General features: G+C 41.1%; 1 protein-coding gene and 1 long non-coding RNA gene across 3 annotated transcripts in view; one reads left to right on the top strand and one right to left on the bottom strand.

Moving 5' to 3' along the window:
• Positions 1-14,384: 14,384 nt before the first annotated feature.
• Positions 14,385-23,268, bottom strand: LOC138662593 (red-sensitive opsin). The gene is made up of 6 exons (XM_069748405.1): positions 23,038-23,268; positions 20,006-20,302; positions 19,376-19,544; positions 18,958-19,123; positions 17,586-17,825; positions 14,385-16,431 (listed from the first exon to the last, which is right to left on the bottom strand). Exons 1-6 carry the CDS (start codon positions 23,144-23,146, stop codon positions 16,315-16,317), a joined length of 1,098 nt encoding a protein of 365 aa, XP_069604506.1. The 5' UTR covers positions 23,147-23,268; the 3' UTR covers positions 14,385-16,314.
• Positions 23,269-25,823: 2,555 nt separating this feature from the next.
• LOC138667301 (uncharacterized) overlaps positions 25,824-26,142 on the top strand; it is a 46,829-nt gene continuing 46,510 nt past the window's right edge. For both annotated transcript variants that reach the window (XR_011318699.1, XR_011318698.1), the window contains exon 1: positions 25,824-25,969. This is a non-coding gene — a long non-coding RNA (uncharacterized lncRNA). The remainder of the gene's footprint in view (positions 25,970-26,142) is intronic.

The following is a 26,142-nucleotide window of genomic DNA, read 5'->3' as shown; positions in this document are numbered from 1 at the left end:
CCTCACTTTGCTGAATCTATTTCATTCCTACGTTTGTCTTTTCATCTTGCTAACAGTCATTATATGTGGGGGGCTGCCTATTCCTTTGGGGTATTTCTCTGAGGTAAGTCAGGCTTGTATTTCTATCTTCAGGCTAGTCAGCTCCTCAGGCAGTGCCGAGTTGCATAGGTAGTGATAGGCGCAATCCACTGCTGCTTATAGTTGTGTGAGGATAGATCAGGTACTGCAGTCTACAGAGATTCCACGTCTCAGAGCTCGTCCTATTGTTTTTGGTTATTGCCAGATCTCTGTATGTGCGCTGATTACTGCACGCTGTGTTGCCTGATTGCCAGCCATAACAGTACAAGGAGCCATACCAATGATTCCCAATAGAGGGAAAAAAGAAATCCTGACATCATTTTTTTTTCTTAGCTCGGTCTTCAGTCTTTTTTTTCCCCTAGACATTAGAGTGCTTCAGGACACAGCTGTGGACATGGATATTCAGGCTCTGTGCTCCTCAATGGATAATCTCGTTGTAAATGTACAAAAGATTCAAGATACTATTGATCAGAAATCGATGCTAGAACCAAGAATTCCGATTCCTGATTTGTTTTTTGGTGACAGAACTAAGTTCCTGAGCTTCAGAAATAATTGTAAGCTATTTTTGGCCTTGAAACCTCATTCTTCTGGTAATCCTATTCAACAGGTTTTGATTATTATTTCTTTTTTGCGCGGCGACCCACAGGACTGGGCGTTTTCTCTCGCACCAGGACATTCTGCATTGAGTAATGTTGATGCATTTTTCCAGGCGCTGGGATTGCTTTACGATGAGCCTAATTCAGTGGATCAGGCTGAGAAAAATCTGCTGGCTTTATGCCAGGGTCAGGATGATGTAGAAGTATATTGTCAGAAATTTAGGAAGTGGTCAGTACTCACTCTGTGGAATGAATCTGCACTAGCGGCTTTGTTCAGAAAGGGTCTCTCTGAAGCTCTTAAGGATGTAATGGTGGGATTTCCTATGCCTGCTGGTTTGAATGAGTCTATGTCCTTGGCCATTCAGATCGGTCGTCGCTTGCGCGAGCGTAAATCTGTGCACCATCTGGCGGTATTGTCTGAGAGTAAACCTGAGCCTATGCAGTGCGACAGGACTATGACTAAAGTAGAACGGCAAGAACACAGACGTCTGAACAGACTGTGTTTCTATTGTGGTGATTCTACTCATGCTATTTCTAATTGTCCTAAACGCACTAGGCGGTTCGATAGCTCTGCCGTTATTGGTATTGTACAGTCCAAATTCCTTTTGTCCATTACCTTAATGTGCTCTTTGTCATCGTATTCTGTCATGGCGTTTGTGGATTCAGGCGCTGCCCTGAATCTGATGGATTTGGATTATGCTAAACGTTGTGGATTTTTCTTGGAGCCTTTGCGGTGTCCTATTCCGTTGAGAGGAATTGATGCTACACCTTTGGCCAAGAATAAGCCTCAGTACTGGGCCCAGCTGACCATGTGCATGGCTCCTGCACATCAGGAAGTTATTCGCTTTCTGGTACTGCATAATTTGCATGATGTGGTCGTGTTGGGGTTGCCATGGCTACAAACCCATAATCCAGTATTGGATTGGAACTCTATGTCGGTAACCAGCTGGGGTTGTCAGGGAGTACATGGTGATGTTCCATTTTTGTCTATTTCGTCATCCATTCCTTCTGACATCCCAGAGTTCTTGTCGGACTTTCAGGATGTATTTGAAGAGTCCAAGTCTGATGCCCTACCTCCGCATAGGAATTGTGATTGTGCTATCGATTTGATTCCTGGTAGTAAATTCCCTAAGGGTCGCTTATTTAATTTGTCCGTACCTGAACACACCGCTATGCGCAGTTATGTGAAGGAGTCCCTGGAGAAGGGACATATTCGCCCATCGTCGTCACCATTGGGAGCAGGGTTCTTTTTTGTAGCCAAGAAGGATGGTTCGCTAAGACCGTGTATTGATTACCGCCTTCTTAATAAGATCACTGTTAAGTTTCAGTATCCCTTGCCATTGATTTCTGACTTGTTTGCTCGGATTAAGGGGGCTTGTTGGTTTACTAAGATTGATCTTCGTGGTGCGTATAATCTGGTGAGAATCAGGCAGGGAGATGAATGGAAAACGGCATTTAATACGCCCGAGGGTCATTTTGAGTATCTGGTGATGCCGTTAGGACTTGCCAATGCTCCATCTGTTTTTCAGTCTTTTATGCATGACATTTTCCGTGAGTATCTGGATAAATTCTTGATTGTTTACTTGGATGACATTTTGATCTTCTCAGATGATTGGGAGTCTCATGTGAAGCAAGTCAGAATGGTTTTCCAGGTACTGCGTGCTAATTCCTTGTTCGTGAAGGGATCAAAGTGTCTCTTCGGTGTGCAGAAAGTTTCATTTTTGGGGTTCATCTTTTCCCCTTCTACTATCGAGATGGATCTGGTTAAGGTTCAGGCCATCCAGGATTGGACTCAGCCGACATCTCTAAAAAGTCTGCAGAAATTCCTGGGCTTTGCTAATTTTTATCGTCGCTTCATCTGTAATTTTTCTAGCATTGCCAGACCATTGACCGATTTGACCAAGAAGGGTGCTGATTTGGTTAATTGGTCTTCTGCTGCCGTGGAAGCTTTTCAGGAGTTGAAGCGTCGTTTTTGCTGTGCCCCTGTGTTGTGTCAACCTGATGTTTCTCTTCCGTTCCAGGTCGAGGTTGATGCTTCTGAGATTGGTGCAGGGGCGGTTTTGTCACAGAGAGGTTCTGGTTGCTCAGTGTTCAAACCATGTGCTTTCTTTTCCAGGAAATTTTCTGCTGCTGAGCGTAATTATGATGTGGGCAACCGAGAGTTGCTGGCCATGAAGTGGGCATTCGAGGAGTGGCGTCATTGGCTTGAGGGTGCTAAGCATCGCGTGGTGGTTTTGACTGATCATAAGAACCTTACTTATCTTGAGTCTGCCAAGCGCTTGAATCCTAGACAGGCCCGTTGGTCGTTATTTTTTGCTCGTTTTGATTTTGTGATTTCATACCTTCCGGGCTCTAAAAATGTGAAGGCGGATGCTCTGTCTAGGAGTTTTGTGCCCGACTCTCCGGGGTTATCTGAGCCGGCGAGTATCCTCAAGGAAGGAGTCATTGTGTCTGCCATCTCCCCTGATTTGCGGAGAGTGTTGCAGAAATTTCAGGCTAATAAACCTGATCGTTGTCCGGCCGAGAAACTGTTCGTCCCTGATAGGTGGACTAGTAAAGTTATCTCTGAACTTCATTGTTCGGTGCTGGCCGGTCATCCAGGAATCTTTGGTACCAGGGAGTTGGTTGCTAGATCCTTCTGGTGGCCGTCTCTGTCACGGGATGTGCGTGCTTTTGTGCAGTCCTGTGGAATTTGTGCTAGGGCTAAGCCCTGCTGTTCACGTGCCAGTGGGTTGCTTTTGCCCTTGCCGGTCCCGAAGAGGCCTTGGACACATATTTCGATGGATTTCATTTCTGACCTTCCCGTTTCTCAAAAAATGTCGGTCATTTGGGTGGTCTGTGATCGCTTTTCTAAAATGGTCCATCTGGTGCCCTTGGTTAAATTGCCTTCCTCCTCTGATTTGGTGCCTTTGTTCTTCCAGCATGTGGTTCGTTTACATGGCATTCCTGAGAATATTGTTTCTGACAGAGGTTCCCAGTTTGTCTCGAGGTTCTGGCGAGCCTTTTGTGGTAGGATGGGCATTGACCTATCTTTCTCCTCGGCCTTCCATCCTCAGACTAATGGCCAGACCGAACGAACCAATCAGACCTTGGAAACATATCTGAGATGTTTTGTTTCCGCTGACCAGGATGATTGGGTGTCATTTTTGCCGTTGGCTGAGTTCGCCCTTAATAATCGGGCCAGCTCGGCTACCTTGGTCTCTCCATTTTTCTGCAATTCTGGGTTCCATCCTCGTTTCTCTTCAGGACAGGTTGAGTCTTCGGACTGTCCTGGTGTGGATTCTGTGGTGGACAGGTTGCAGCAGATCTGGACTCAGGTAGTGGACAATTTGACCTTGTCCCAGGAGAAGGCTCAGCTTTTCGCTAATCGCAGACGCCGTGTGGGACCCCGACTTCGTGTTGGGGATCTGGTTTGGTTATCTTCTCGTCATATTCCTATGAAGGTTTCCTCTCCTAAATTTAAACCTCGTTTTATTGGTCCGTATAGGATTTCTGAGATTCTCAATCCGGTGTCTTTTCGTCTGACCCTCCCAGACTCCTTTTCCATACATAATGTATTCCATAGGTCGTTGTTGAGGAGATACGTGGCACCTATGGTTCCATCTGTGGAGCCTCCTGCCCCTGTTTTGGTGGAGGGGGAATTGGAGTATATTGTGGAGAAGATTTTGGATTCTCGTGTCTCTAGACGGAAACTCCAGTATCTGGTCAAATGGAAGGGTTATGCTCAGGAAGATAATTCCTGGGTTTTTGCCTCTGATGTCCATGCCCCAGATCTTGTTCGTGCCTTTCATGTGGCTCATCCTGGTCGGCCTGGGGGTTCTGGTGAGGGTTCGGTGACCCCTCCTCAAGGGGGGGGTGCTGTTGTGAATTCTGTGGCTGAGTTCACTTCTGTGGTCACAAGTGGTATTGCAGTCTCTGGGCTTCCTCCCTCAGGTGTTTTGGTGAGCTCGTTGGCTGCCTTGCTATTTAGCTCCACCTGAGTCTGTCTTCCTTGCTCCTTGTCAATGTTCCAGTGTTGGATCTGAGCTACTGCATCTTTCCTTGGACCTGCTGCTCTGCTAGATAAGTGCTTCTAGTTTGTTTTCTGTTTTTTCTGTCCAGCTTGCTATTAACTTTTGCTGGAAGCTCTGAGAAGCAAAGGGGTGCACCGCCGTGCTGTTAGTTCGGCACGGTGGGTCTTTTTGCCCCTTTGCGTGGTTTTCGTTTTAGGGTTTTTTGTAGACTGCATAGTTCTCTTTGCTATCCTCGCTCTGTCTAGAATATCGGGCCTCACTTTGCTGAATCTATTTCATTCCTACGTTTGTCTTTTCATCTTGCTAACAGTCATTATATGTGGGGGGCTGCCTATTCCTTTGGGGTATTTCTCTGAGGTAAGTCAGGCTTGTATTTCTATCTTCAGGCTAGTCAGCTCCTCAGGCAGTGCCGAGTTGCATAGGTAGTGATAGGCGCAATCCACTGCTGCTTATAGTTGTGTGAGGATAGATCAGGTACTGCAAGTCTACAGAGATTCCACGTCTCAGAGCTCGTCCTATTGTTTTTGGTTATTGCCAGATCTCTGTATGTGCGCTGATTACTGCACGCTGTGTTGCCTGATTGCCAGCCATAACAATGGGGCTCATTATTCTGTATGGAGCAATATGGGAATCTCATTATTTTGTATGGAGCAATATATGGATCTCATTATTTTGTATGGAGCAATATATGGGGCTCATTACACTCTATGGAGCAATATATGAGGATCATTATACTGTATGGAGCATTATATAGGGCTCATTATTCTGTATGGAGCAATATACAGTTAGGGCCAGAAATATTTGGACAGTGACACAAGTTTTGTTATTTTAGCTGTTTACAAAAACATGTTCAGAAATACAATTATATATATAATATGGGCTGAAAGTGCACACTCCCAGCTGCAATATGATAGTTTCCACATCCAAATCGGAGAAAGGGTTTAGGAATCATAGCTCTGTAATGCATAGCGTCCTCTTTTTCAAGGGACCAAAAGTAATTGGACAATGGAATCTAAGGGCTGCAATTAACTCTGAAGGCGTCTCCTTCGTTTACCTGTAATCAATGAAGTAGTTAAAAGGTCAGGGGTGGATTCCAGGTGTGTGGTTTTGCATTTGGAAGCTGTTGCTGTGAGCAGACAACATGCGGTCAAAGGAACTCTCAATTGAGGTGAAGCAGAACATCCTGAGGCTGAAAAAAAAGAAAAAATCCATCAGAGAGATAGCAGACATGCTTGGAGTAGCAAAATCAACAGTTGGGTACATTCTGAGAAAAAAGGAATTGACTGGTGAGCTTGGGAACTCAAAAAGGCCTGGGCATCCACGGATGACAACAGTGGTGGATGATCGCCGCATACTTAATTTGGTGAAGAAGAACCCGTTCACAACATCAACTGAAGTCCAGAACACTCTCAGTGAAGTAGGTGTATCTGTCTCTAAGTCAACAGTAAAGAGAAGACTCCATGACAGTAAATACAAAGGGTTGACATCTAGATGCAAACCATTCATCAATACCAAAAATAGACAGGCCAGAGTTAAATTTGCAGAAAAACACCTCAAGAAGCCAGCTCAGTTCTGGAAAAGTATTCTATGGACAGATGAGACAAAGATCAACCTGTACCAGAATGATGGGAAGAAAAAAGTTTGGAGAAGAAAGGGAACGGCACATGATCCAAGGCACACCACATCCTCTGTAAAACATGGTGGAGGCAACGTGATGGCATGGACATGCATGGCTTTCAATGGCACTGGGTCACTTGTGTTTATTGATGACATAAGAGCAGACAAGAGTAGCCGGATGAATTCTGAAGTGTACCGGGATATACTTTCAGCCCAGATTCAGCCAAATGCTGCAAAGTTGATTGGACGGCGCTTCATAGTACAGATGGACAATGACCCCAAGCATACATCCAAAGCTACCCAGGAGTTCATGAGTGCCAAAAAGTGAAACATTCTGCAATGGCCAAGTCAATCTCCAGATCTAAACCCAATTGAGCATGCATTTCACTTGTTCAAATCCAGACTTAAGACGGAAAGACCCACAAACAAGCAAGACCTGAAGGCTGCGGCTGTAAAGGCCTGGCAAAGCATTAAGAAGGAGGAAACCCAGCGTTTGGTGATGTCCATGGGTTCCAGACTTAAGGCAGTGATTGCCTCCAAAGGATTTGCAACAAAATATTGAAAATAAAAATATTTTGTTTGGGTTATGTTTATTTGTCCAATTACTTTTGACTTCCTAAAATGTGGAGTGTTTGTAAAGAAATGTGTACAATTCCTACATTTTCTATCAGATATTTTTGTTCAACCCTTCAAATTAAACGTTACAATCTGCACTTGAATTCTGTTGTAGAGGTTTCATTTCAAATCCAATGTGGTGGCATGCAGAGCCCAACTTGCGAAAATTGTGTCACTGTCCAAATATTTCTGGCCCTAACTGTATGGATCTCATTATTTTGTATGAGCAATATTTGGATCTCATTATACTGTATTGAGCAATATAACGGGTTCATTATACTGTGTGGAGCAATATATGGGGCTCATTATTCTGTGTATAGGACTATGTGATGCCCATAATACTGCAAGGAGGACTACTGTATACTATCTGGTTTCTGAGCTATTGTAGAATTACAATAGATATCACTCATGTAATGTGAGAAGTGAAATCTTTGGGCATTGTACTATACCTATATTTCTCTTCTGTATCTGTGTATCATGAATTGTGGTATGTGTTAAAGAGGCCCATTGAGACTCTTTCACTCAGGGCCCACGAAAACCTGGAGCCGGCCCTGAGAGGAGGCATAGGAGAAGGTCATGCGGTCAGATGAGACCAAAATAGAACTTTTTGGCACCAATTCCACTCTCCGTGTTTGGAAGAAGAAGAAGGATGAGTACAACCCCAAGAACATCGTCCCAACCGTGAACCATTGTGGGGAAACATCATACTTTGAGGGTGCTTTTCTGCAAAGGGGACAGGACGACTGCACCATATTGAAAGGAGGATGTGTCAGGGATCACAGGGAGGATATCTTTATCATCCTCACCGCTCACACTAATATGTCATGAACCGGGGTTGTTTGGTTGCCCCAGTTCTTATCTGAAGGGAATTTATCTATATCCCAATTCCCGATCCTGTTGGGAACTTGCATCTCTCTGTCGCCCCCCTTACCCTCAGGTCAGACGAGGTACTACACCTAAGGCTGCCTTACTTTGTACTGGCTGATGGGCACACTGCAGCGAGGGTGATATAACTACTCCCACTCAGGCGGGAACAATAATTATCAATGCCGTCCATCGCTACCAGGTTTCCAAACGCACAGGACAAATCTGCTGCCTCCAGCTACGATTTCTTAATTAACAATGGGTCCGGAGCCAATCCAAATTAGTAGCGTAATTCGCTTCAGAGGATGTGACAGTACGTTATAGAGCAAGGAGAAACGCAGCTAATAATTTTATATATTTTACTCCAAAAAGGTAGGCAGTGTTTACAAAAGAGTAAAAGGAAATTATAAAAGAAGACAAGTATCGTATGTACAAACAATTACAAATAAAAAGGAATTAAAGTTGAAAAAAAAACACTTACAGTTGTCTCATATCATTTCAGATAATGGCAACCCATGTGGCTGGGGGAGGGGCGAACATAAGAAAGCATTACAGAGCATGTTAGGGCTAGCGGAACGCACCAAATAATAAGATAGAATAAGATGCGTTCGCAGCCCGGGGTCCACCGTGCAGAGATGGAACCTGCTGCCAAGTAATGACGGACTATATGGCAGTACAATGTGAATACACACACGGGTTAACTTCACCCTGTGTGAAGGAAGCGAATCCTGTTGCATCACAGGGCCGCAGTACCGCACGTAACAAAACTAATAATTAAATAGCACGAGAGTGCTAACTGTGCCGTACTGGCGGACACCACAAACCACCCAGACTTGGGCTAAAGAAGCGCTCTAATGGCGCGTGGCGCCGTACTGGCGGTCACAGCAGTAGGCGCTGTTTCGTGTGTTAACGCTGTGAGTTCAGCCGGGCACTAGATTGCAGCCATACACCTTACACGAACAGTCATACACAAGGGATGGGTTTTTTAAGGAACGACTTGCACTCATCAACACACACACGATTACAATTGTTTACTAGCGCATGGCCGTGTGGCCATGCGAACCTTATATAGCTGCAGCATGTACATGATCTTCCCAGAAGGACCAATGGGAGGCTGCCACAGAAGTTGAGCACCTTCACGACCTTCCTGGAGGACCAATGGGATCTGCCGCAGTATCTGAGCATGTGACACTCGATCTCCAATGGGAGATCTTGCCCTGGGCATGCTCAGAAGGGGAAAAGCAGGACTTAGTCCCAAAAGCGTCTGCTCGCTGCTGCCCAGCACTGGCTTCAATGGCAGAAGCAGGAAAAGCAGCAGTAACCCTATGCACAGAGTGAGACTGAGCAAGATGCTGGGACTGACGTCTCCGCTAAGCAGACTCTACTTCGGCTGGAGAAGAATGGGAGACCACAGCAGAGATGGTTCGAGATTGCCCCTGTGCAGAGGTGGGAACTCGACACCTAACAGAGCGTCTCTCAGCTAGCTTCCTGGTCAAAGGCTAGTGAAAAATGAGCTCTCAAGGTCTTATACCCCTTGGTTGTGACATCACTAAGTGGGTGGAGCTATGGAGTGCACTCCTACTTTCTCAGAGGGACTCAGAGTTATGGAATAATAATAATCTTCATTTTTATATAGCGCTTACATATTCCGCAGCGCTTTACAGGTTGTACACATTATCATCGCTGTCCCTGATTGGGCTCACAATCTAAATTCTCTATCAGTATGTCTTTGGCAATCAGGGATTGCCAGTGTTAGCTCTATACTGCTTGATTGGAATTGGAAGTGAAGGTGTTGGTTGTTTGTCAAGGCATTTTCGAGTATTTTTCAGGAGACTGTTGTGTAGTGATTTGTATGTGTGCATACCATCATCTTCTCCTATTTGGTTTTCCCTCCCTTTACTTCCCAGTATTCAACTCTGTTGTTTGTGAGTGCATATTTGTATGATTGATAATTTAATTTATCCCTGTACGTCTTCCCTTTTTAGTCAAGTTTTGTGTATAAATGTACAAATCAACTCCCCACTTTCTTCGGTGGTGGAGGGGACAGATAAGGGCTGATTCAGGAGCTTAGTAAGGCATGTGACCCTGATGTCTTCACCATCAGAAGTAATCTGGGGGCAGGGATAGTTAGGGTGCCCCTCGCTTTAGTGATAAGGAGCCACTAGCCCTGGGATACCTTGCTACTGTGCCATGACAGATGTGATATCATCCAATCATTGTATTCTCTTACATTGTGACTTACCCTCCCCACCAGCAGGGGGCAGAATGTGGGATACCATAAATCCGATAACTGGTGGATTTTTTTCTGTCTTGGACAACTTCCATACATTTACTGGTGATTTTTTTTATTAGGTTCAATTGTGAAAAATGTAACTAATCGCTATGTGTTACTTTTTTATGCCTGAATTGATATTTGAGTAAATTAACTCAAAATTATATTGTAAATAATATAGAATTAGAATCTACCCATACAAATAGTAGGAAAATGTATAGCAACCATGGAAGGATGACCTGAATAATTGATTGGTTGCTTCTCTTTAGCAGATCTTGTTTCTCTACAGCTTGTTCTTCAATGTCTTATACAGAAGCAAGCAACCCTTCAGAGGTCTCGGCTGGTTTCTCATGCCATGCTTCTTTTTCATGTGGTCATTAATGATTATGATTTTATGTCTGCATTTGAAGAAGCTTGGGACTTATTTTTTGAAGGTTAAACCTTTCTTAGTCTCCCAGAAGCAAATGTGCCTTAGATTGTTCCTGAAGTTATATTCCCCCACCAGATACATAGACAGAGAGAAGCAATTTTGAATCAGGTCCCACTTACAACCCACAAGTTTAGCGTTTTGAATTGGGGTAAGTAGTTCGATAGTGTTCCTGAGGCACATTGATCCGGCAGAATCCTGCAGGCTACAACTAGCTACATTATAACTCCATGTTACAAAATTACCTTTCATAATTTTCCTCAATTCTGTAGTGATGATCAAATCTTTTAAAATTTGAATTAATTAGATTTGATGAATTTTGATTTGCCACAAATTGATTTGCCGTGAATCAAAATACTTAAAAAACACCATTTGTGCTGAAAAGAGAAACGCAAAACACTGAGGTATCCAAGGACTGTATCTAAACCCTTTCAATCTCTTTGACACAAACACAGCCTTAGAAATGTCAAAGTGACCTCACCATAGAAATGGATCTCTACTCAATAGTAACCATCAGTCCATTTAATAACATAGCGCACTGACTAACTAGTCATGTTTTTTAATATAAAGATGGTCTAAAAATTATCTATTTTGGTCATTTATGATGAGGAAGACCATTTTGTACAAATCACTGACTAAAACTGATGGTGTCGCTTTCAGAGGTAACATTATCCTGCTGTGATTAAGAAAAGCGATATGCCATTTATTCCATAATGCCTTCCACACCAATTGTGACCTGCGGTTGTTAGTAGTGCTGCCAGAATGGCTGGTTCCCGTGATGGTGTTGGTACCTATGCTGCAAGCAGCTCCCACATTCTTAGCTATGGTATGTTTTTTTTTTTACTTCTACACTACCTCATTCCTTGCCATTGCCACTTTTTCTTTTACCATACATTTTGTACAACACTATAATTAACTTTTGACAATAACTTAGGTTAGGACAAGGACAAATAAATTGTAGCACTCACCAAATGTACTGTAGGTGTATAAATCATCTTTTACTTAAGGCACATAGATAGAATAGGGAGAGCAAACAAACCGCAAATGCATTTCATGTTGTCCATTATGTTTTCCTAATTCGGGTATGAAGCTATTTTCGATGACTGTCTAACTTTTGCTGAGCAACAATGAAGGGATTTAGTTGCTGTAAAGTACTAACCATAAGGCAAAATTAGTGGATGAGCAGCGCTGGGATATTTTGCTTGCTACTGACAATGTTTTTAAACCTAATTATTAAAATTTTGTCAAAAAGGACATAGCAAGAAATGCTAGGTAGGTAGGTAAACCCACATAAATTAAAATATGGCAACAGACTGCAGTATAAGTGTGACATGTATAGTTGTCAAATTGAACTAGCAAAACATGTTTGCAAAAACATATGCATAGTTAATTGTCTATATTTTTAATAGTTTTTTTCTTTTTTTATTAACAAAATGTAACCACCTTCCCAAAAATTGTGTAACAATAAATGTAGAAACACATACAAAAAGCCAGGAACTGCAATACAGTGCTGCATTGATATGGCTTGTACAGATGTAAAATTTGACTAGTAAAACAGATGTGTAAAAAAATTTTTTTGGCGAGGCATACTTTGTGAGGTACACAGTCGCAGTTATATGTGTGGATTTTGGGAAATTTTCTATTTAAAAAAAAGCAATTATTCTGTCTTCATGAGAAGGATTGCATAAGAAATGCAAAAACTCAGTAAAGACACTGATTTCATATTTTATTTTTCCTGTAAAAAATATTGCGCCGTCTTGCTTTCGCTTTCTAAGACATTAAGAATTTTTTAAAAATGTGTAATTCAAATGTGGTATTATTATTATTATTTATTTATAGGATAGATGATAAAAAACACTGAGTCTGAATCACACTGAGTCTGGCACTGCTGCTGGCAGCCCTCTTATCTCTCTCGTCTATCATCTGATTCTATGATTTACACTCTGTACTACACTCATTTTCATCACTGCTGCAGGGGTACAACATATTATTGTCCTGGAGTATTTATACAATGTTTAGGGATTTCACTCTCTATTTCTATTACTGAGCTGTGAGCTCTGATGTCCTCACTATCAAAATAACCCTGAAATGACTACTGCATTCCCTGCCTTGACTTTTATATAGGCTATGTTAGTCCCTCCTGATTGGCTGGATAAGATGCAATATGGGGAAACCTGTGTAAACCATCCTGAGATCATGTAAACATTCTACGACTGTAATTTTCTGCACTGTGAATGGCAGTCAATTTTTTGGCAAATCAAGTTTTATAACGTTCAATATGAATTTGATTGGCTTATCACTAAAACTGTGTACATTTTCAGTAATTTTATGAACAGAATCCCACCAATGACATGTGGCAACCATTTGGATGATGAAGTTGGGTGGAAAACTACTGCACCCGTGCCATTAATAGAAGATTGGTAACATCTTCAGGGTTCTGGCTTGATCCATAGTTTACACAAATCCAAGCTTACACTAGTTAAAAGAAAACTAAAATCTGAATTTACAATGTAGATTTTTGGATTTTTTTTTGTGTTTTGATAAAAGTTTTGGGTAGTAGGTAATGAGAAACAATGGAAAGAATTACAGTAAAATAGATTGATTAGGCTACGTTCAGACCAGCGTTGTGCGCCGCTGCGTCGGCGACGCAGCGCACAACGCACGCAAAAACGCGGCAAAACGCACGCAAAAACGCTGCGTTTTGCGACGCGGGCGTCGTTTTTTGCCGAAAATCGGACGCAAGAAAAATGCAACTTGTTGCGTTTTCTTGGTCCGACGCTTGCGGCAAAAAAGACGCATGCGTCGCAAAACGCAACAAGCAAAAACGCATGCGTCCCCCATGTTAAACATAGGGGCACATGACGCGTGCGTCGCCGCTGCGTCGCCCGACGCTAACCCGACGCACACTAGCACAACGCTAGTGTGAACGTTGCCTTAGTAAATTGACATCTCAATCATTGACTTGACCAATCAGAATATGGAAAGAGCTAATGAGTAGAGAGTATGAGTATTAATACTGGAGTTGTGGAGAGGCCAGGGGGTTCCTGTCCAGGGAAATTTTTGGCAGAATATTAAATGTTCACAAAGTTAAAATGAATCTAATTTTCCTTAAAAAAAATTACAGCAAATTTAATTTTATATAAAATTTCATTTTTTTTAAAGATAAATCAAAAATTGGTTTATTTTTTATGTTCAAAACATAAAATAAACAAAACATGAGGTCAGGACAGAAAACCAGGGGACACGTTGGAATAAATCAATCCACAAACAAAATTGCTGAAGAATATCAGATCTATTTGCAGGATAAATTCCATCATCAACGGTATCATTTATTAATGGACATTTTGTGGTTCTCCTGGTGCGTCCTGCACACCAACATTTCATTGGACCAAAAATGATGTTGCAATGACATTTGCTTGTCTAAGACTAGGAAAAAAGGTCTGTTGTGCTGTATGAAATAGCGCCACATTTGTCAAAGGGCAGTGCCCGGAATTGCAATGTAGCCTCCTTATACTTGAATGTGGATAGGCTGCGATACCATTAATAGCCTTTGGGCAGATGTGGCGCTCTGAATGGAAAATCGAACAACCTTTTATTTAGAATTCCCATTGCAAAGTTTATGGCAACATCCATGTCATTGCTTTTGGGTTATAATTCAGCCTCTAAAAAAAGCCATAGTAGGAGGATATGATAAAGGATGCAAAATAGGAGTCACACAGGGGGTCTTCATCGGAAAGCAGGGATCCAGCATAGTCACCTACCCAAGGGTGGGCCTGTTATTACCTGCAAAGAAGTCACGCTACTTGAAGAAAAGGATTAATTGGAGAAAACCCTAATTAATAACTGAATCTTTACAATCGCAATTTATTTTTCTATTGTGTCTACCAAGGAAGTATAGGAGATACTCTTCACCTTGATTTTATTATTCATTCTGAATATTAACCACAATGATTATAAATGCATAACACATGACCCAACATGATGTTCTAGAGAATCAATTACATCATTTATGATTACATCTAGCCTATGATGTCATCAGAATTTTGGGATAATTCCACATATAAGGTCTGATTCTTGACCCATCAAACTGAAATATTGCATTGCAAAGCGCCCAACTTAAAAAAATCAGTGTATCTACAGTTTCTTAGTCCCAGATCTTATCTTCTTGTGGTCCTTGGATTAGAACATCGATGCAAAAAGTAAAAGCCACATTGTCAGCTTGAACCAGTATAGAATATTTTTGGAATATAGAAAGTATGTGCTATAATTGTCTGATAGGTGTTAATTCCACTTCCAGGGCTCCAACTTTTGGGGTGAATAGGGGTCTTCTTCTCCCCTGTTCAGAGACCATGCATGCATGTTATCTTCTCCATTGTAGTTGTGAGTTGCTAAACCGCAGAAAATGTCACTAATCCCAATGAATATGGCCACACACGCACATGGACGTTTCGCCACCTAATTTGCTCCACACAGGGATCAAAAGACCCCATTTCTTTTGATAATAGAGATGTACCCTCAGTAGTTACTCCAAACATATACTGATGGTGAACTCAGATGATGAGCTCCAATGGTGACAGTGATGACAATGTCTGCAAAGCGCTGCGGAATATGTTGGCGCTATATGAGCAAGTAAAATAATAAATACCCGTACTTGCTCCTATTCTCACTGATATAGAATATATACATGAGTAGCCATCAGACATGGACAACAATGTCTATGATCAGGGCAGCACTGCCGGCCCCCCAATGTGGCCCTCGGACTGCAAGTTTTGCACCCTAGAATTAGGAAAGCCCTCATTCATTGTTCACTCTTCTCAATTTAGACTGGAGACTTTTGCTAGCAAATTTCACCGATTTCAGTAGGATCCCCTACAATGTCAGGGCTATAGACAACAGCAGACGTTCTCCAATGTCTGCCATTATGGTAAATATGGATCAGACCAGTGGCGGACACAGGCAGAAAAGGGCCCCATTCAAAAACAGTATATGGGCGCCCTTGTTAGTCCAATAGATTTGCCTATGACAGGAGCTTCTTGCTGCTTTGGAGATGACAGTGGACCCCTTTAGCCCGTGGGCACCTGTGTGGCTGCACAGGTTGCACCAATGATATGTCCGCCCCCTGATCAGACAGGTAGAAAGTCATTATGCCCAGTCATATTTTTCCAGCTCTTTTATTAGCAGAAATTTCACATGTATGAGTCAGGGGAGGTTTCCCGCTTTGACTATCTTAGATAGTTGGCCGACTGTAGACCACTATAACCTGCACAACCCCTTCAAAATGCTTATTCCAAGAGGAGACCAAAATCATCATATCCTACCTTGCTGCAGATTTTCGATTACCAGGACTTAGTTGTGAAGCACTGGTAGAAAACCTCATTTACCTTAACTTTTTGATAAAGCCTACAAAATATTCCAAGATCAAGCTGCTGCATTATCGGCCAAACTTGCTGTTAAATACGTTGCCATCTCGTCTGTAGTCACCTCTCCCATCACTGAATTCACCTTGTCCTTAGATAAGTTGCACATTCACAGACAACAGAGTTCATTCGTGAAACAGTAGCTCTAACTAAGAGACCCCACTGAATATCCAAGAATGTGCGATATATGGACAGTCCCGCTGTCTGCAAAGTATTTCATTGCATTTTTTTTTTTAATAGGTAACTTTCAGGCTAATTACAAGATTTCATGGTATTAGTGTGCCAATATACAGTGAAAACGGGCAAGCAATGCATGTGTCAATTGGAGACAGAAAGTCACAGCAGCTCCTGCAAATGAGTATTTACAATATGTGCAGACCATAGGAAGAAGCTCGGAAGACGTGTTCCCCGACGTTTATGCAGGTGACACAGAAGAGTTGGAGACCGATGAGACTTCTGTTCGGGATGTGCTGGACACTTCTGAGCCATCATCAACCTTCTTGCCAAATAGTTGGTAGATAGAGTTCCGGAACTGTAAAACAAAACATTCTTTTTATTGCAGACTCTTAGACACTGTAGGAAATATGGATCCATACAGCAACGATCCATAATACTACATATGCATGAAGCCTAATAATTGTGTCTATATTTCCTATCATGGATGATAGCTACTGGAAAACACTTACTTTAACTTTTACTGCAACTTTAAATAACATTTTTTCACCACTAGTGATTGCAAATGCTTTCCTTGGACACCTAGATAACACTGCCCCTAATCTGTGAGATATAGCAAATTTAATCTTGGAAGAATACATCTTCCAAAAACTGAAAACCCAATGTTTTAGATCTGCTAATCAATGGGCAGCATGGTGGCGCTACTTTCACACTAGCGTCGTACTCGGCCCGTCGCAGTGCGTCGGGCCGATGTACCGACGCATACTGTGGAAGCGCCGCACAATGGGGGCAGCGGATGCATTTTTCCAACGCATCCACTGCCCCATTGTGAGTTGCGGGGAGGTGGGGGCGGAGTTCCGACCGCGCATGCACGGTCGGAAATGGCGGACACGACGTTCAAAAAAACGTTGCAAGCAACGTTTTTTTGTTCAGACGGTCTGCCACAACACGACGCAACCGTCGCACGACGGTTGCGACGTGTCGCAATGCGTCGCTAATGTTAGTTTATGGGGAAAAAACGCATCCTGCAGACAACTTTGCAGGATGCGTTTTTTCCCCAAAACGACGCATTGCGACGTATCCCAAACGACGCTAGTGTGAAAGTAGCCCAAGTGGTTAGCACGGTTCTTAACAGCGCAGGGTTCCTGCGTTCAAAATCCACCAAGAGCGACATCTGCAAGGATTTTTTTATGTTCTCCCCATTATTGCGTGGATTTCATCTGGGTTTTCTGATTTCCTTCCACACTCCAAAGTCATACTGATAGGGAATCTAGATTGCGAGCCCCAATGGGGACAGCGATGATAATGTCTGTATGGTGGCGCAATGTAAGCAAGCGTAAGAACTCAATATGATGAATGGTCTTCTGATTTTATCTTCTGACCCAATATAATACAAAAAATATCAATCTAAATATGTTTGACCTATTCGCGTGAAAAGCTTAGAAGGTAAAGTGACTATTTTATTTCTCCTAAACAAGCTTAACTAGGAAAATAGCAAATCATTCGACCAACCTGTCTGTTCATGAAGACATAGATAATTGGGTTGTAAATGGTGGCACTCTTAGCAAAAAATGCAGGCAATGAGGCAGCCAGTGGATGAAAACTGTAGCCTGGATTGGCTGCAGCAAAGCAAGCAAAAATTGTATATGGTCCCCAGCAAAAGCAATAAGCAATGATCATCACAACCACCATCCTGGAAACCTCACGTTCAGCCTTCTGAGTGGATTCTGACTCCTTCTGCTGCTGTGCAACCTTGAAAATTAAAAATATTTATATAAATGGTTATAAAATGTTTATTAAAATGCAATTCTGTCCTGATCAACTTTAAAAAGCGAAGAAAGTTCACGCACCTATAGGGCTGGAGGAAGGATGAAATATAAGAACCAACCACTCAAAATAAGTGGAAGGCTAGTTACAGAGCATTAGAATTAGGATATTTCTTACAGTATATATATATATATATATATATATATATATATATATATATATATATATATATATATATATATATATATATATATATATATATTTATATTATATATATATATATATATATATATATATATATATATATATATATATATATATATATATATATATATATAACCAGAAACACATGGGCTACTTGCACATTGAACAAGTCTGTAGGAACCTGTTCACACCACCAAAAAACTTGAAGACACCAAAAAGCACATTGAGGTCAAAAATACTCTGTTGTAAAAAAAAAATCACACTTGCTTATTACTGTGATTTTTTTTTATAACAGAGTATTTTTGACCTCAATGTGCTTTTTTGTGTCTTCGAGTTTTTTGGTGGTGTGTGAACAGGTTCCTACAGACTTGTTGAATGTGCAAGTAGCCCGTGTGTTTCTGGTTCTATAATTGTTCTCTTGTTTCTACAAGACTGGGGCGTCCACCACTCCTCTGTGGGTCATTTACATTTAAGCTGTTCCATCCTGCATGTCCACATGGATATTCCCTCACTGAACCCTGCTCATACAGGTACTATACAGATGATCAGGTTTTTAAATACATCAGATAGGGATTATATACATTAGGTAGGACTGCTCTATATGTGTATACCTTGACGATTGGTAGAGCAGCTTAGTATACATTTTTTTGCAAAAAAAAACGTATCAACTGAATACCCTGTTTTTTTTTTCCATCTTTTGACAAGCACTTGCTTATTACTGTGATTTTTTTTTCATAAGAGTATTTTTTACCTCAATGTGCTTTTTTGTGTCTTCAAGTATCTTCAAGTATATATATATATATTAGACTGATATGTGCACCAACATCAGTTTTGTTGTATTGTGGAAGATAAAGGCAAGCTGTAGCTATTCTAGAGGTCTTCTAAAGGCTTTACCTCACACATCATCACTCACCTTACGAATGGCCCACCATACAGCTATGTAAAAGAGGATGATGAGAGACAGGGGAAGAAAACAGCAGGTTATCATGAGCACCAGCATGTAAGACTGGACTCCAGGGTCACTATTGCCACTGAACACATCCGGACCACAAGAGGTCTTCAAGCCATGGGGCCAGTACCTATAGGTAGACGGTAGAATAACCGGTTGAGTCTATAAAGCCAGTCCTTCATGGTAAAAATAAGTCTATAATTACAAGTAATCTATGATAGCAGACAATGTTTCCATGCTGCAATATCTTATTGTCTCCTGGTCATTTTGCATTCATCGGTATGGGTGGTTATGATAGGATCTTATGAGGACATCAACGTTTATCAATCTGCAATATTACTCCTTTAAATGTAACAAAAATGGGAAATTTTGGTTTATTTACCTGCTCCAGCCAAATATTGGTGGTGCACACCAGACAGCTGCCCAAATCCAGGAGAAGATGATGCCACCAGCAGCCAATTTTCCATCAAACTTAATGTTTCCGAAGGGTTTGCAGACCACAAACCATCGCTCCCAAGCAATTACTGTTAAGGACCAGAGAGCGGTAATGCCTGTAGACAATATTCATGTTGCCATTAAGAGAATAAATAAGGAATGACTATATATGTAGAGAATGTTCAAAAGAGAACGTGGTCCATCAGGAAAGCTGTATGGAATTTGAAAAGTGGAAATAAAAAAAAGAGACTTCTCATACAGAAAAGGAATTCAATTCTCAGCCTCTGGTGGCGGTTCAACATCCAAAAAGATTGGATGTTGAAGTACAACATACCAAATCCTTTTTTTCCCAAGATTGTTGGTCGGGGGAAAGTTGAGAAGGTATTGACGAAAAATATGTCTTAATTTAGCCTTGCTTCTCCTAGAAAGATAATAATATAGACTTACTTACTACCCCATCCTATGCTATCACCCCCACGTCTCTGGATGCCAGATCATAATTTCAACCTGCATTATGTAGTAAATATTCTGCCACATGCTAATATACAGCCCACTTAGTGCCGTCATCATGACTTACCACAAACTGAAACAGTATAGCCTTCGATAACGCATAGTGGATGGCCAAGGACGAAGTAGCCAAAAATCTGGTTGAAGACACTAATGGTGCTAGCAATTAATGTCTCGCCAATATCAGCAATAGCTAAGTTCACCAGGATCCAGTTCAAGGGATGCCGAAGCTTTTTAAATTTCATTGTAGCTACTATGACCAGACCATTTGTGAAGATAGAAGCTCCTACTACAAATATCATCCAGAGGGTTGTGATGTTATAAATCCATCGAGGTGCAATGTGATAGTTTGGACCTTCAAAGGGACCTAGAAATGGTTAAAGAAAAAAATTAGATTCAGTTTATTGCAATAAATTTATTACATTTATTAAATTGCATTCATCTTCCAGCCTGGTATTCCATGCCAGAGGCGGGTTCACTTATCTCGTCTAGTTAGTTCACCATTTGTGAAGAAGACAATAGCAATGACTTCTACTTATCCATAGGCTCCTGGACTGGGATTAGTGGTGACACTAGACACTTATTAATCTAATGACTCTTGTGTCAACAGTTGTGAACAGAGCAGAAAGTAATCCGCTTGGCTGACAGCTTCAAGGACATCTCTACCTTTTCCGGAGATTACTGCACTCTCATAATAAGATACCAACTAAGAACCTCTTCAAATGACCACCTAATTCAAGAAAACGACCCTCTTATCTAGGCTAAATTTCCAGTGACAATTTTTAGTAAAGTTCTATACTATGTCCTGGTCATGTTCTTTTACACAACAACTCCTCTACCACCCTCTGCCACCCATAATACCATTTTCTATGGCACCCAACATACTTGTCTATATCTGGTGGCTTCTCTGATATATTTTAAATGTCGGGGAGAGGAGGAAGAAGAGGGCAGCGTGCAGGCGGTGGAAGGGTTTGATCTTGGATCCCCATATATTAGAAGAAGGACTCTTCAGTAAACAGATAAAGGTAGAGAGTTGACCATGCATTTGTGTAGCTTTGTTCATGCTGCGTGCATGGTTTCTTCCTTTCTTCAGTGTAAACATAGTGTGAACCCCCGTTCTCCCAGTAGCTGGGCATTCTGAAAGTCGAACTACCACCTATCTTGCATTTATGGCATATACTTTCAATGTACCATAAAAATTTCACATGGCAATACCGCTTTGTTGTGGTCATTGATATAGTTTTTTTTTCTCCTTAACTTATTTGCATGAATTTTTAGGTTTAAAAACATTCTTGTAATTGGGTATCATTAACATATTTTCACCATTTACCTTCTTTTCTGGCAGCAAAATGAGTTTACTCAGAATCTGTCAGTAAACCCAATCTGAAAGTCCAATAGTAAAGTTTCTAACTGTGTTTAGCTCCTCTCAGCTGATCTGTGATCACAGACCACATCAAAGTTGAAAGTACAAGAATAAAAAGAGCTGTAGAAGCTAGACTCTGCAAATTTTTTAATGAAACCTAATGGAAAAAATGATTTACAGCCTCAAATACATGCATTTAAGTAAAAGAAAATGTCCAATGATAGAAACAAACCATTTAAGTCTGACAATGTGTCCCTTGAACTAGAAAATGCAATTTTTCCATGAAACTTTGGGTGGTCATCTTAATTCTTACATTCAGCAACCAAATGGCATGGGACCAACACCAAAAATGATATATATTTTCCAAAAATAAAAAAAAACATTCTGAAATCAACAATGTACTGTAAGATTTACAAACTGATCGCAACCCAAAGTTTCAAAATCAAGATGTACTGAATTAAAGCCAAGTATGAAACCATTCAGTACAGAGCTCTGCGATCTCCAGCAGTCCCAGAGACAATGGACGGAGTGACCATCTCTCCATTCAATCGGGGCACTTCAGAGCCCTGCTTTGAGGACTTGCTAAGTTGGGACAACCCCTTCAAAAAAACGAAATCAGCGATCACTAACTGTTCCATACGAGGTCCAGCTTTGCACATGTTCTTGTTATGTTTGCTCAAAATGTCATCTTCAACCAAGGCTTTCAGTTGCACTCCCCAATGTGGTGATCCCTTTGCAATTTCAGTATCATGGAAATTTGTGAACTGTAATGGTGGTATCTGCTTGGAGGTCACTGTTAAGAATTTTACTTAGTTACACTTGGTACACTATAGAAAAGTCATCACCTATATACAGGATAATTTCTAAATCAGTGGGAGTTGGACAGCTGGGAAACTGTACCGATTGGCAGACCAGTGCACTTTTATCCCCTTTATAATGGAGCGGGACTGTGCACATGAGACCACCACTCCATTCATTCTCTATGGGACTGCCGGGAAAAGGCAATTGCAGCTGTGGACCGCCCCATAGGGAATGAATTGCGTGGCAGTCAAGCATGAACACTGCTGCTCCATTTTAATGAGAATAAAGTACCACTCGGTGAGAGCACCAGTAGCTGGATCCCCTCGATCAATAAGCTATCACCGGACAACCCCATTAAAACAAATTCACTTCCTCAAATGGCAGCCAGACAAATATTCAACGCTGAACTTGACCAAAAAAACCCTCATTATTTCACCTTAGATATGGCTTAGGTAATCGATGTCCTTACTTACAGCTTATTATAGCAGTATGAAATTTTCATTGTCTTGTCTATAAATAGACAGTAGAAGAACAATTCTTCAGCGCAATAACTAAAGATGAATCCACCAAGGATCCACTAGGCTTTTTCCATAACACGTACTGTACATCCAATTTAATTTTACCATTGGAAAAACCAACTGTGTTGACCGATTTTGAGGGTTTTCTCCACATCTTGTCTATCTTCCAAGATAAAATGTATAAATGGGGCTAACCTCATATGCACCTCGATATTACCTTACCTAAATTCTACACTGTAAACACTAATCTGCTAAGCACTCAATAGGTGGCAACATTTTCGGTAATTATAACTGTATTTTCCATTTTTATGGCTTTGGATAGCAACTAATGTTTTACAAAGTACACTGTACACAATAATTAAAAAGTAGAGTAAAAAATGATACTGTAACTATTACCGATAGATGGTATGGATTACTCACCCCTTGTGTTGTTGCTGTTTGTGTACGTAAAGATACTACTTCTGGTGGAGTCTTCCTCATCATGCTTTCTCCGGGCAGCATATACTGCTTCATTCCATGATACCGCCATGCCTTACTCACACCAGGTTCTCCTATATCTTTGATCTAGTTTTGGTTCTTTTACTCTTTGCCTTCTATTTCCTTAAGTTCTTTCCTCCTTTGCTCACTAAACCGTCTGTCACTTAGTTGGGTGATTGGGTGACCTCTCTCCAGTTATATACCGAGCTGAGATGGATTAGCCAAGACACTCACAGACTAGCTCAAGCCCCCTTAAACTTTTTATCTCTTAATTGGCATATGAGTTTTAACTTCACTCCCCCTCCTTTCCCGCATTCAATCTTTACGACTCTGTCTTGTGGGCTTACGTCACTTGAGCAGGTTAAGGATGACTTTTCTGGACACTTTGGGTGACAGGATAAGAGCTTGCTTAAATGAAAGAGAGAGAGAAGGAAGGGCAATGGCTTGTGCTTTCTTAGCAACCAAATCCTATCTCATCTTCTCCATGTCTGTCCATTTCCTAATACCCTTCACTTTGTGAAATTGGGGTCACTGTGTTAATTAGGGGAAGTGAAATTTGAGCATAAAATAGAAATCAAGACATAAGACCTAATGACCCTCTATCTCTGAAACTTTTTTTTTTAAAGCACCTACCATTGCATAATTGATCACTGTCTAATTAATCAAAGGTGAAACTACAAGACACATTCAGGGAAAGTTTTGAAGGCCACGTGACTTTTGACCCAAAATTTACATGTCTGCTATAACAAGTCAACCAAGTATGGCCAACATGTCTGGCAATTGCAGAAAAATGTTTTTGTATTGATAATTTTGTAAGAAAATCGAGCACACTATCACAATTGCGAGGCGCTTCAGATTAAGTCCAGACTTCGGATTTACTTTTTCTAGGACAGTGGTGCCACTTTCTTGACTGAGGATTAAGGCTTTAAAATGAGCAGATATAATGTGAAGCCTAGTTAGATGCCCTACATATGCTGAAAATAGGACAACCCAGTCTAAATCTAAATCAATTTTCCGGTGACGAAAGGAACGGATTTAGTTTTTTTTTTTCTGTAAAGTTATTTGGTAATAATGTTTTCAACATTTTTGGTATACTTATTTTTTCCTTAAAATTATCAACTTTCATTTGGAATTTTTTTTAGAAATTATCATTAAAGAAAGATTAATGCCTCTCATATCGGTAGGGTTCCACAATAAACTGCTTGTTTTCTAACTAATTAAGTTGAAAAGTAGAAATTGACCCATCCAAAAATACGGATGCAAACAGATAGCTGGGAATAGCAGTTGCGTCAAGGTTAGTTTTTTGGGGAATGGGTGTGATGGTGGCATGTTTGAAGGCAGAGGGGAAGGTACCAGAAGAGAGCGATAGGTTGAAGAGATGGGTTAGGGCTGGAATGAGCGTGTTAGTGAGGTTGGGGAACAGGTGGGAAGGGATGGGGTCAAGTGCAAAGGTGGTGAGGTGTGATTTGGAAAGGAGGTGAGTAAACTCTCTTTCAGTGATGTTGGAGAGGAAGTTAATAGGGAAGGGCAGAGGTCTGGTATTTGGAGTGGTTGGGGTGATGGAACAGTAAAGGTTTGCCTTGTTTTGTCGATCTTATTTTTTAAGTAGGTGGCAAAGTCCTCGGTAGAGATGAGGGGAGTCGGAGGTGGCAGTGGTGGGCAGAGGAGAGAGTTGAATGTGCTGAACAGTTGTTTTGGATTGTAGGATAATGAAGATACAAGGTTTGTGAAATAGGTCTGTTTAGCAGAGGCGAGGGCTAGTTTGAAGGAAAGTGTAGCTTGTTTGACTTTATTGTCAAATATAGGTGGCTTTGAGCTCAAATATTACACTTAAGTTGACACTAAGAGTATTAAGCATGATATATCACCGGTCCAATTTACAGGAGATGAAATGTAAATGTCTTGAAGGTGCACATTCGGCACGAGTGATCAGTTTGGCTTTGTATAAACTATTATCAAGTTTCTTCTTGTCTCATTTTTGTTCAGAAAAATGTGGATAAAGTCACAAATTTCTTGACCTACTTAATGATCTACTCAAGACTGGCCTGAATAATATATACAATTCATAGGTTCAAATAATAGAGTGCCCCCAGTGGCTGAAAGATTGCATAGCTAATTGGGACAGATAAAAAAAATTCCACTAAGGAGGTTTTCAAGGACAAGAAAAATTACACCAAATGATCCAAAGAAATGTTTCCTAAAAGATTGTCCGCACCAATTTGCCTCTCTGAATCTCAGCGACCGAATAGGAACAGGTGATATTTTAGGAAATGAGGGCACTTTCAATGTTTGCTTAGTCCAGTTCTATTTCTGTTGACCCCCGAACACCCCTTAATGTTTGTCTACTATTTGTTGTGAAATAGGATATTATGCAATGGTAAAGGACCATCTAATGGTTGAGGGTTTCACCTTGACTTAGAAACTCTCATTTTATGGAGTAAATTAATTCAAGGTCTTAGCAGATGTCTTTTGACAGATGCACCTGAGATTATCTCCGCTTTCTGCTCTGTTCTAGGAACTAGTTAGTGCAAAGACCCCCAAATCTTATAAACGTGTCACACTTTCTGTAAGTGACTGATGGAGACTGACATCAAATGTCCATGAGTGTCACTAATCCCCCGAGGATTCTTGGTTCAGACCAGGGAAGGAAGATTAAGGAAATTTTTAATCTGCCATGCTGGGGAGACGTGGGCTCTAAAATTTAGGCTAAGTCAAGAGAGCAAAGAAAAAGCAGAGGAAAATCGTACGGCAAATGTCAATGAAGGAAGCGGAGCGATGAGTAAAACGGACAAGTCTTACCGTATCTCAGCTGGAACGGAGGTACAAAGCTGCAGAAATAATGGCAATAACTGGAAAGGTAACAAAATCACAATAAGTAAGTAAACAACCCCAATACTGAGTAAACAATCTGGGAATTGGTTGAATTATAGTATTCAGGATTCTGCAAAATGAATTATTACATCGCATAATTTTATATTAAGTTATAGAAGAATTGTCATTGCAATTCTAGATGTTTTACCCATTTCTGCAAATTTGTGTTTAACGTTA

The sequence above is a fragment of the Ranitomeya imitator genome, chromosome 2, assembly GCF_032444005.1.
Source record: "Ranitomeya imitator isolate aRanImi1 chromosome 2, aRanImi1.pri, whole genome shotgun sequence".
Lineage (NCBI taxonomy): Eukaryota > Metazoa > Chordata > Amphibia > Anura > Dendrobatidae > Ranitomeya > Ranitomeya imitator.
The sequence above is the reverse complement of the archived record's forward strand: the minus strand, read 5'-3'. Positions and strand labels throughout refer to the sequence as shown.

What these genes read in the sequence shown, in the direction of transcription:
- LOC138662593 (XM_069748405.1), bottom strand. Translation starts at nt 23,146, where the DNA reads ATGGCGGTATCATGGAATGAAGCAGTATATGCTGCCCGGAGAAAGCAT. An exon ending in AAACAGCAACAACACAAGGG is followed by an intron (nt 20,303 to 23,037) that starts GTGAGTAATCCA and finishes AACCATTTCTAG; the next exon opens with GTCCCTTTGAAGGTCCAAAC. An exon ending in CCAATATTTGGCTGGAGCAG is followed by an intron (nt 19,124 to 19,375) that starts GTAAATAAACCA and finishes GTCTACCTATAG; the next exon opens with GTACTGGCCCCATGGCTTGA.